Source organism: Cherax quadricarinatus, chromosome 38, assembly GCF_038502225.1.
Source record: "Cherax quadricarinatus isolate ZL_2023a chromosome 38, ASM3850222v1, whole genome shotgun sequence".
NCBI classification, from domain to species: domain Eukaryota; kingdom Metazoa; phylum Arthropoda; class Malacostraca; order Decapoda; family Parastacidae; genus Cherax; species Cherax quadricarinatus.
Genome location: NC_091329.1, coordinates 10,760,691 through 10,773,109, shown reverse-complemented (window position 1 = coordinate 10,773,109; position 12,419 = coordinate 10,760,691). Strand labels below are relative to the sequence as shown.

The 12,419-nt window shown below is 45.8% G+C and overlaps 1 protein-coding gene across 2 annotated transcripts in view; it reads left to right on the top strand.

The window, feature by feature from the left end:
• Kul (Kuzbanian-like) overlaps window positions 1-12,419 on the top strand; it is a 571,846-nt gene that overhangs the window by 535,640 nt on the left and 23,787 nt on the right. For both annotated transcript variants that reach the window (XM_070092101.1, XM_053782457.2), the window contains 6 exons: window positions 1,608-1,726; window positions 4,346-5,288; window positions 5,594-5,739; window positions 11,038-11,224; window positions 11,364-11,463; window positions 11,627-11,802. In XM_070092101.1, the coding sequence (XP_069948202.1) occupies window positions 1,608-1,726; window positions 4,346-5,288; window positions 5,594-5,739; window positions 11,038-11,224; window positions 11,364-11,463; window positions 11,627-11,802 (1,671 nt within the window). The remainder of the gene's footprint in view (window positions 1-1,607; window positions 1,727-4,345; window positions 5,289-5,593; window positions 5,740-11,037; window positions 11,225-11,363; window positions 11,464-11,626; window positions 11,803-12,419) is intronic.

The following is a 12,419-nucleotide window of genomic DNA, read 5'->3' as shown; positions in this document are numbered from 1 at the left end:
GCATAGTCATGAATGTAAATAAAATATATACAGTTTACACTCGGCTATAAAACGTTAATTCTGTATGTTTGTGATGAGTGTATGTAGAAAATTAGATATAAAACTTTATGTTCGGTATTCATTTCGAAACTGGGTGCATTTTACATTTGCGGAGCATTTAAAACAAACTCTTAATTTTTTAAATCAATATTTTATATAGCCGTTAACATCGTTCTGACAAAAACTCATTTAGTGTCTGATTCTCTCTGGCCAATTTTTTTTTTTTCCATTTTGATAGAAAAAAAACACCGTGGTAAAAATTCTTGTTTCAATACCGCCCTCAAGAAAAAACCAGCAGGCACAGTTAGCTTAAGACCTTCCCGATCCTTAGAGCTAGCAAGAGTACAAAAATAAGTACGAATGAGTAATATCAAGAGTATGTTTGGCTTGGTGAGGGAACGCTGACCCGCGTTCATGTCAACACTATCTCTTCTAGACCAGAATGCCAAGTCTGTGTCTTTTCTTCAAGACTAGAATGTCCAGTCTGTCTCTCCTCCTAGACCACAATGTCCACGAAACTCATAAAAACTGTTGCTGTGCCATTGACGTTCTACTTGGAGAATAGCTGTATGACCCTTGTGGGTTTAACGCCTAGTTCTCACAGTAATAATAATACCGGAAAATAATCGACACAAACCTTTGCGCAAGTTTTTTTTTTTCTATATCCAGTAGGTGGACAAAAGTTATTCAGCCCCTTGAACAGCCATAAACTTGGACAGCTGTTCCATTCATTTAGCGCAGGTTTAATTTTGTTATTCTGACCGTTCAGGAATATTAATACATTTATTCTCTGTATTGTGTTATTGCTCTTGCGCCCTCTGGCGTTGAAGGCGGCAATTGCTTGCGAGGAGAAGTGAGAAAGGAGAGGGAAGAGTGAGAAAGAATATAGAAGTGAGATAAAAAAAAAACGTTAAAAGAAAATTTCATATTCAGTGGTGTAAATTCCCATTTGTATAGATTTTCTGAAGTTCATTACATAAAACATGCTGGTGGAGTGAGTAACTTAGCATCTTGGCTTACTAGGGCTTGGAATGAGAGCGAGCGACACACACACACACACACACACACACACACACACACACACACACACACACACACACACACACACACACACACACACACACAGACTGAAACTCAAGCTACCTGCAGCTACAGCATACAAGCTACCCTTAACTACCACAGCTAACACTACCAACTACCTCCAACTTTCAGAGCTAAAGGGTAAGCAGACCACTTCACTCTGGTTCAAATGGAGTGACCCGCATTGAAGTACACTTTACCCTGTCTGGCATTCGAATGGGATTTTGAGCAGGAACGGAAAAGCCTTTGGGAATTGGAATGGATATGGGCACTGGATTAGGAGCCGAAATGGTAATGGGAACAAAGCTGGGAATGGGAATGAAATTGACTGAGAAAAAGACTGCGCTGAGATTATCAGCCACTTTGCGCATACCACAAATAAATAAATGACTGTACTAGCCAGTTATTTGTGATCATTTATGGAGAAGTGTTAATGTTTCTTGTAGCAGTCATAAGTTACACTAATGCTTGTGCTCCTTCCCCTGCAGGTTGTTTAAAATACGTCTGCGTCGAGATGCGTCGCTCTTCACCGATGATGTCGTCTTCGAGTCCACGGAAGGGCCCGTCGACTTCGACCTCGGCAAAGTGTACTCTGGCAGCCTCGAAGGTCAGACACTCATTCTCTCCACAAGTTTTCTGGTGCTCTATTACGTTATTATATTCAAAGAGAAGCGCTAAACCCGTCTGGGTTGTTGATCTTTAATTAAGTGGACAAGTTAACACGTATCCTACAATGTTACGTTAAACATACCATACCACGGGTGGGATTTGAACCCGCGGTCAGAGAGTCTCAAAACTCCAGACCGTCACGTTAGTCACTGGACCAGCTAGCTTCAATAAGATTCGTCCAACTAGGTATATTTCTACACCATAGGAAGGTTAGCATAGGCACCACTGTGTCCACAAATGCAAGTTTTTACAGACGAATCTCCAGCTAGCATGGCCGTGACGAACTCGAGCTCAAGTCCCCTCAAAACCGTCAACATGACTCATGACCGCGGGTTCAAATCCCGCCCGTGGTATGGTTTGTTTGCAATCGTGTCATTACGATTTCGTGAGTCATGTTGCATTAAACATATTTGTAATGATCGTTTTATTATTTATATGATGTGGGTTTAGCGCTTAGTTATGATTATTATAATTTATATCATGCGATAAACCCTTATGGATAACTAATGTTGAAGGTATTACTGAAATATCTGTAATGTTATGGTGCAGAGGCGGTGGTAACGAAGTTAGTAAATTTGTAATTACTGTGTTAGATATTAGTTGTCAGAGGCACTTGTGTGTGTACTCGCCTAGTTGTGGTTGCAGGGGTCGATTCACAGCTCCTAGCCCCGCCTCTTCACTGGTCGCTACTAGGTCACTCTTCCTGCTCCATGAGCTTTATCATACCTCTTCTTAAAGCTGTGTATGGATCCTTCCTCCAAATCATTTCCCAGACTATTCCATTTCCTGATAACTCTGTGACTGAAGAAATACTTCCTAACATCCTGTGATTCATCCGAGTCTTCAACTTCCAACTGTGACCCCTTGTTACTGTGCCCAATCTCTGGAACATCCTGTCTCTGTCCACCTTGTCAGTTCCTCTCAGTATTTTATATCTTGTTATCATATCCACCCTCTCTCTCCTATCCTCCAGTGTTGTCAGGTCGATTTCCCTTAACCTCTCCTCGTAGGACATGCCCCTTAGCTCCGGGACTAGTTTTATTGCAAACCTTTGCACTTTCTCTAATTTCCTTACGTGCTTGGCTTATTGTGGATTCCAAACTGGTGTTGCGTACTCCAATATAGGCCTAACATACATGGTGTACAGGGTCCTGAACGATTCCTTATTGATATGTCGGAATGCTGTTCTTAGGTTTGCTAGGCGCCCGTATGCTGCAGCAGTTATTTGGTTGATGTGCGCCTCAGGAGATGTCTGGTGTTAAACTCGCCCCAAGATCTTTTTCCTTGAGTGAGGTTTGTAGTCTCTGGCGGTCTTCTTTGCCCTTCCCCGATCTTCATGACTTTGCACTTGGTGGGGTTGAACTTCAGGAGCCAGTTTCTGGAGCAGGCCTGCAGCCTGTCCAGATCCCTTTGTAGTTCTGCCTGGTCCTCATCATCTGCAAACAGGGATACTTTTTAAGTCTATTCCTTCCGTCATGTCGTTCACAAATACCAGAAACAGCACCGGTTCTAGGACTGACCCTGTGGAACCCCGCTAGTTACAGGCGCCCACTCTGACATCTCGCCACGTACCATGACTCGCTGTTGTCTTCCTGACAGGTATTCCCTGATCCATTGCAGTGCCTTCCCTATTATACCTGCCTGGGCCTCCAGCTTTTGCACTAATCTCTTGTGTTGAACTGTGTCAAACGCCTTCTTACAGTCAAGAAAACGCAATCTAACCCCCCCCCCCTCTCTTATCTTACTGCTTTCACCCTGTCATAGAACTCCAGTAGGTTTGTGACACAGGATTTTCCGTCCCTGAAACCGTGCTGGCTGTCTTTGATAACCTTATTCTTTTCTAGATGCTCCACCATTCTTCTGATAATCTTCTCCATGACTTTGAATAGTATACATGTCAGTGACACTGGTCTGTAGTGTATGCTTCGTGTCTGTCTCCTTTTTAAAAAATTGGGACTACGTCTTCTGTTTTCCATACCTTGGGTAGTCGCCTTGTTTCGATGTATTAGATGATTGTTGTTAGTGGTACACATAGCGTCTCTGCTCCCTCTATCAGGACCCATGGAGAGATGTTATCCGGCCCCATCGCCTTTGAAGTATCTAGCTAGCTTAGCAGCCTCTTCAGTGAACTTCTTCCTCGGTTGTATGTTTTGTGTCCAACAGTTGATGATGTACCCACTTCTCCGTCTCTCTGGAGTGTTTTCTGTCTCCTCTGTGAACACTTCTTTAAAGCTTTTGTTGAGCTCCTCACATACTTCACGGTTGTTTCTTGTGATCTTCCCTCCTTCCTTCCTCAGCCTGATTACCTGCTCTGTGTGTTAGTTACCATTTTGTCCTAGGCACCTGTTGATTAGACACTAGGCCTGTTGTATGTGTGTGTGTGTGTGTGTGTGTGTGTGTGTGTGTGTGTGTGTGTGTGTGTGTGTGTGTGTGTGTGTGTGTGTGTGTGTGTGTGTGTGTGTGTGTGTGTGTGTGTGTGTGTGTGTGTGTGTGTGTGCGCGCGTGTGTGCACATGGCCCATGCGGGCTTAGCACTTCATTTATATATTATGTTGCAGACGAGGAGTTAGCGAGGGTGGAGGGCGTGGTGACCAGAGAAGGGTTATTCGACGGTCACGTCTCCACGCCTAGCGAGCTCTACTATGTGGAGCCAGCCACCAGGTACCTGCCGGGGGCCGAGTTTCACTCCGTCATGTACAAGGCGTCGGACGTGGTCCATCCGTCGCTTTCTCGCTGTGCGTCGCAGAAGCTGCATCGACAGGGCCGCGTCCACTCTCCATGGGGGCCGCCCACCCCTCGCCCACAGGGGCGGGAGGGACCACCTGTACAAGTTCCCCACCGGAGTTCGACGACTTCGTCTCATTCTTCCATTTCGTCCAGCGCGGCAGCAACCAGGGGGGCCGCCGCCCCCTCACCTCCGCCACAAGGTGTCAACCCCAAACTTATGGCTGTGACTTATAGTAAAAGTTTGTATGGCCCTGGAAGGCCAGTGCCTGGCAGTGCAGCGTCTGGCGAATCTGGTACAGCTACCTCCTCCTCCCCCGCCGCCGAGGCTTCAAAGTCCTCAGCGTCACACAGACAACCTAGCCGTCTTAGTTATTCACCTACAAACAAAACTATTTTTGATAAAAAGCCGTCGTCTTTTGTAAACGAGTTCAAAGAGCGTGAGGGCGCAGCCGGGGCTGTTCCTGCCGGTGCTGATAGAGGGACACACTTTCCCCAGCACGCCTCCACAACCTCCGCCCCAAACAACAACACTTCGTCCACCTATTTCTCCACCATGCACCTCCACCACAGAGGGGCTCTCCAACACGATACCAACAATCACCACCATCAGCTGGACTTCCAGCTGGTGTACGAGCCAACGGGGGGAAGCGGGAACCCGCACCCGTACCACCATCCTGCTCCCTTCAACTTCACCAGGAAGAGTGGAGGAGCGGCCACACCTGCCCCTCTACGCCACACTCGGTACACCACCACCACCACACACAGGAGGAAGAGGTAAGGAATCTGCCAGTATTTATAACATATATTCACACTGTCTTGTGAACGCTTATCTCGTTATCAGAACTTTACTCTCAGAAACAACCAAAAGGCACAATACAGTGACTGGAACAATATACAAATAACCCACACGTAGGAACAAGAAGCTTATGACGACGTTTCGGTCCAGCGTCGGATCGAAATGTTGTCATAAGCTTCTTATGTGCGGGTTATTTGTGTACTTTCCTCTCAGACCGTCTGTGCTTTATTTTAACACAGTATGATATAACCTTTTTATACGTCCTAAAATAATGGTGTCGCAGGTCGAGCGTGGACCCGCAGAAGACCACGTGCATGTTGTACCTGCAGGCTGACCACCTCTTCTATGAGAAGATCGGCTCCGAAGAGGCTTGCATCGAGACTATCACACGACACGTACAACGGGTCAACAATATTTACCGCGTCACAGGTTAGTAGTAGCCTTGTACCCACCGCTTCATCCCTCGTTCACATAGCTCGCTCATGTATCATTCATTCTTGTAGCTTGTAGATGATTTCTGGGATCATTGCTCTCGCGGCCCAAATTCCCTTCCCTAGCGCTCTCTCTTATTTCCATTGACTTTGCCCTTACCTGTCCTAGCGCTCTCCCTTACCTATCCTAGCTCTTACCTTCCCCTGACTGCCTCCACATTTTCCCTCAACTGACTCGCTCTCGCGTTTCCTCATCACCGGTCATTTACTCCCCTCGCTCGCTTTCAGCCCTTCCCCTCATTCGCTTTTCTCCTTTACCCCCTGGCTGTTTCCATTTGCTAACTCTAGCTTTGTCGCTTCCCCAAACCAGTGAGTTGCATTCCCTGTCTCTGTCTCTTCTTTCTGTTGTCTTCCTACACCCTGTGTAGTGCGATGGTTTCTCTTACTATCATAAGAATTAATGCGGCAGTTCAAGGTGTGGGTTCCGCCCACATGTGACCTCGTCTTCAACTTACTGTCATCTTCTACCCTTCACACAGTAACTGCTTATTCTCTCGTCCTTGCCCCTAGGATCCTGTATACTTAAGGGTAAGTTCTACCCTCCTCTTTAACGCCTTTTGAGGATGATACAGCCAGAGGTGGGAGGTGATCTTAGGTTGTAGGCCTTTGACTGCACGTAGAAAGTGAAGACCGCAGTTCACCTATACACAAACGTCGAGACTACTATTTATTTCCCCCAACAAAGATTGAATTGAATTTTGAATTGTGTAAACAAAAGACACTTTTTTTTTTGGGGGGGGGGGTGAGCATGGACGATGGGACAGCTTTAGTTAGGTTGGTGAGAAGAGTGATTGAGGGGGAGCAGAAAGTGTTAGCCAGTAGCTGGGTGCTTTTGAAGGGCGTGTGATGGGCGTCATAAAAAAAATGAAATAAGGCAGGTGAAATTGCCGACCTAGAAAATGTACAGAGAACTTTCACGGCGCGCATAACGGAGATAAAACACCTCAATTACTGGGAGCGCTTGAGGTTTCTAAACCTGTATTCCCTGGAACGCAGGAGGGAGAGATACATGATTATATACACCTGGAAAATCCTAGAGGGACTAGTACCGAACTTGCACACGAAAATCACTCACTACGAAAGCAAAAGACTTGGCAGATGATGCACCATCCCCCCAATGAAAAGCAGGGGTGTCACTAGCACGTTAAGAGACCATACAATAAGTGTCAGGGGCCCGAGACTGTTCAACTGCCTCCCAGCACACATAAGGGGGATTACCAACAGACCCCTGGCAGTCTTCAAGCTGGCACTGGACAAGCACCTAAAGTCAGTTCCTGATCAGCCGGGCTGTGGCTCGTACGTTGGTTTGCGTGCAGCCAGCAGCAACAGCCTGGTTGATCAGGCTCTGATCCACCAGGAGGCCTGGTCACAGACCGGGCCGCGGGGGCATTGACCCCCGAAACTCTCTCCAGGTCCAGGTAAACCTCGAGATACATACCGTACTGTCGACATTTTGTATTAGTCTCGCTTCCTTTTGGTCGCCATTTAACGTCATGCTTTGTTTTGCTCGCCATTGTGATGTCACGCAGTGTTTTATACGCCATCTTGGACGTCGAATAGCGTAAACATGGATCCATAACATTTTTTTTATAATATTTCTACAGGTACATGTACAAGGTATAAAAGTCTAGCTGATATCAATGACATACTACTATATAGATTATTAGTATTATTATAATCAAGGGGGAAGCTCTAAACCCGGAGGATTATACAGCGCCTGGGGGGGGGGATGTGGAAGGCATTCAGGCTTAATTCGGGGAACTGGAGCACAGATCCAATTCCCTAAATCAAGAGCCCCTCACCAACATCAAGGAACCTTCCTTGAGGGGACTACTATATAGAAAGCCCCTTCTTATGCAGAGCATTTCGGGCAAATTAGGTCAATTTTGTATCCCAGGATGCTACCCACACCAGTCGCCTAACACCCACGTACGTATTTTACTTAGGTGAACATGGACAGCAGGTGTCTTAAAGAAATGCGTCCTAATGTTTTTGGAAAAATAATTGAAGAGAATGGGAGCTGTTTACTTTGAATATTTAATTCTGTATTTTTTTCTTTGCATTAGAATACCGCTTCAGAATGATGGAGACAAGGTAGTGTGTGATTTGCATCTTGTGTCTGTAACATCCCTCCACTCTCATGAGGAAAACATGTGCACATACTGTATACCTTAACTTATCGGTATGTATACCTTCCATCTAGTAATACTTGTCACTACGAAAGCAAAAGACTTGGCAGACGATGCACCATCCCCCCAATGAAAAGCAGGGGTGTCACTAGCACGTTAAGAGACCATACAATAAGTGTCAGGGGCCCGAGACTGTTCAACTGCCTCCCAGCACACATAAGGGGGATTACCAACAGACCCCTGGCAGTCTTCAAGCTGGCACTGGACAAGCACCTAAAGTCAGTTCCTGATCAGCCGGGCTGTGGCTCGTACGTTGGTTTGCGTGCAGCCAGCAGCAACAGCCTGGTTGATCAGGCTCTGATCCACCAGAAGGCCTGGTCACAGACCGGGCCGCGGGGGCGTTGACCCCCGGAACTCTCTCCAGGTATTGCTAGTCTCTGGTACATATTATGGGCCTGACCTACTTCCACTAGGCCGGGGGGGGGGCTCACATTTAACCACGCCTACAACTGTTGCATCTCTGTCTTCCTCCATCCTCGTATCTCTGTATTAGATTGATAAAGCTCCGGGGTGGGAGAAACATCTCTGTTAAGATACCTTCATCTTCATTAGTGAAGATGAAGTTAATGGTCTCTATTAACTACGAGTGTTCTGGTCATCCCCATTTTTTTCAGGCGTGGCACACAACACCTAAATTAAAACTAACCATTAGCATTCAAATTGTGCTCAATATAATGCTATATTACATAGATATGATATATAACACACTAATATATTACAGATATGGTTTCTGAATAGAGGTACATTACAAATGAGGCCTTTTAAACAGTGATACATTGTAGATGTGGTCTTCTAATCAGTGATATATTAGAGAAACTATTATTTCTTAAACAGAAAGTGAAGCCAAATTTGAAGGAAAACGTGTTGTGAAGACATGATCTTATTGCTCGCATTATTTTTATTTTAGGACCTCGAAAAAAACAGGTCCTCGTGGAACAATGTCACTTTTTTTTTGGGGGGGGGGGGGTGAAATTTATCAATGGAAAGGTTGGGCTTGAGAGAGGCCTGCTTTGCATGGACCAGTAGACCTAGGGCAGTATTTCTCTTAAACTTTGTTCTCGTGGCAAGACCTGGATAAGAAACACTGCCCGAGGCATCTCGGTAAATTGGATCTCCTGGGGGCTGGATGATCCATATTGTTGATAGTTTCTCTTCTGTCATTCGTGTGTAACATGATGCTGGTGTTGCCTGTGGCGCTGCTCTCTCTCTCTCTCTCTCTCTCTCTCTCTGGCTTCACCTTCCCTTGCTTGTCTCCCTCTGCCTTCCCCTACCTCGCAAGCAGTAACCTATATACATTTAAAAAATACGCTGGATAAATACTTTTCTGTAACTCGGCGACTTCCATTGTTTGCCTCGCCTAAACCCATCTATAAACAAACAGCCTCGTTTGGCTCCAAAGGTCTGTTGCCGTTTTTTTTTTTTCCGTATGATCGTAGCCAAAGTTTTGATAGAAATCTCCAATACTACTTTCATCTCACTCTCCCGCTGTTATTACATGCTTTTTTTTGTTCTTTCGTATTGTTTTTAATACCATTTTCCCCACTTCCCATTGCTCTAAATTCCTCTCTGCTATTTTTTTTTGTTTTGTGTGTTGTGATAGTGGGTTGCATGTCGTTCTCCACTGTTGTTGTGTCAGCCTTTGCTTTTCCTCCTGACTTCTATAGTTTGTCTTGATTCTTGGTTTTCGTTAGGGTTTAGCTGCAAACTCAGCATTGATAATGATATTAATACTATTATTATTATTTTCGAAAACAAACGCTAAAGTCATACGAGTTGTACATCAACTCTGCTTTATTAGTGTCTGGGTTTAGTATACCCGTTTCTTTCCATTTTTCATCGGTTCCTTCCCTCTCTCTTCCTTGCTTTTTATTCCTCGGTTCCTTCCATCCTCTTCCCTGACCTTTTCTCAGTTTCTTACTACTAGATATCCTTGTGTCTTGTCTTCATCTCCTCTCCTCTGTAGCTTCTTTTCCCGCACGTCCTTACTGTATACCTTTTTCTACACCTATTTGTAACCCCCCATCCTCATCTCCCTCGTATATCAGTTAGTTTAATATGTTTATCATGCGCCCCATACCCATCCTGTGGGTGGTAGTCAAAAGATTACAGAGGTGCATAATGGGTCCAGGGTCTGGGCCCCAAAGTGTTGATAGCTGAGCAAGTTACAAAGGTAATGAACTCTAGGTAGATCTGGTCACAATCATGACAAGTTACACCGCACCTCGTATATCAGTGGTAGCATATTCGGTTCACAACTGTAGGACCTGGGTTCTGTCCTGAGACAGGTGATGTTGGAGTATGTTTTCCTTCACATGTTGTCTCAGTTTACCTGTCAATATATAGATAACTAGGTGTAAGTCTACTGCTGTGGGTCATATCCCGGGCAAGAGGATCAAAGGACCTCGGTGGAAATGTCACACTGTTTCTCTCTGGTTAGCCAGGGTTACTAACCCTCTGGGTGATTTTTTTTTCAAAAAGTCTTCTCTTATCTTCTCTCCATCTCTCTAGTCTTTCTTCTCCTTCCCTCTTTATATACCTTCTATATACTGTACCTTCTCCCTTCTCTCACTATATATCGTTTTCCCTTCCCTTCCTGTATCCCCTTATTTTTGTCCTCCCTCACGCTGTCTCCGGCCACCACCATTACTGGCAAAGGTCGGTGAAACGATATCTGCTTCTGGGATGGTTGAAAAGAAGGGAAGGAGTGGGGGAGGCAGGTGCAGTCATTAGTCTTCACTTTAGCCAATGGTGGCCTTTAGGATAGGCGATGCTCGACTGGACACCACTTGACGCTCAATACGAGGGGATAGGAGGAAAGGGACGAGCAGGATAAGACAAGTAACCCGAGGTGGTACTGGGAATGGGTTGGTATAGAAATGTGTGAATGGAATGGCACAAAAAATGGGAGAGGGGTGAGGCTGTAAGGAATGGTGATCGCTCTCCTTTTCTTTTTCTATTTCTTCCCTTTCTCTTCTTTCCCTCTGACTATTCTTCCTCCCATTCTCACACCAACCTCTCCCTCTCACACCACTCTCCCTACATGGCAGACTTCGATCTGGACAACGAGGCAGACGAGATAGGCTTCATGATCAAGCGCATCAAGGTACACACCAGAGAGGCCCTCAAGGACCCGTCCTACAGGTTCCCCGGTAACTACGGGGTCGAGAAGTTCCTCGAACTTTTCTCTGAGGAAGATTATGACGCTTTCTGCCTTGCCTACATGTTCACCTACAGGTAGGTCCTTGTGTTCTGTGGCGAGTGTCTAGGTAAGACTGTATATACTCTTGTAATGTTTTCTTTGCCACCTATGCTTGCACCTATCAGACCACACCACCGAGAACGCACTAACCACTACCTCTTCCTCCTCCTTTAGGGACTTCGAGGGGGGTACGCTGGGGTTGGCATGGACGGGAGACCTGAAGAACGCTGGTGGAGTTTGCGAGAAGAATGGTCACTACCGCGGAAGTCTCAAGGTATGTTCCTGAGGGTGGGTGGCTGGGTTTGAGTTTTGGAGTTCAGGTGGCTCGTTGGATTTAGGAGGGAAGGGTAGAGGTTCCTAGGCTTTCCACACAGATTGGGGCTAGTGTGTGCCTAAACTCTCTCGCCCTTCATCTGAGCCCTTCCTATTTTTTTCAGTCTCTCAACACTGGCATCGTTACACTACTGAACTATGGCAAGCATGTACCCCCTGCCGTCAGCCACGTCACCCTCGCCCATGAGATTGGTCACAACTTCGGCAGTCCTCACGACCCAGAGTCTGACATCCGTTGCACCCCTGGAGGCGAGGATGGCAACTACATCATGTTCGCCAGGTAGGCAATGTTTGGTCATGAGATTGCATGCACCTTGTCAGATAGGCAGATCCTGCTCTTCCTCATATACATCAATGATCTTCCAAACGTATCCCAACACCTGAAACCCATTCTCTTTGCTGACGACACGACTTATGTCATCTCTCACCCTAATCTTGCCACCCTCAACACCATTGTTAACGAGGAGCTGATCAAAATATCGACTTGGATGACAGCCAATAAACTTACACTTAACACTGACAAAACCTACTATATTATGTTTGGTAGCAGAGCAGGAGATGCACAAATTAACATTAAGATCGACAACACTCTAATTACCAGACACAATGAGGGCAAATTCCTAGGCCTATACCTTGACAACCTGAATTTCAGCACCCATATCCAACACATAACCAAAAAAGTATCCAAAATTGTTGGGATCCTCTCCAAGATACGATACTACGTGCCGCAAAATGCCCTTCTCACACTATACCACTCACTTATTTATCCATACCTCACCTATGCAATTTGTGCTTGGGGATCAACTGCAGCAACACACCTAAAGCCAATAATAACAAAAAGCTGTAGTAAGAATAATCACTAAATCCATCCCTGGCAACACACCCCCCCCCCACTCT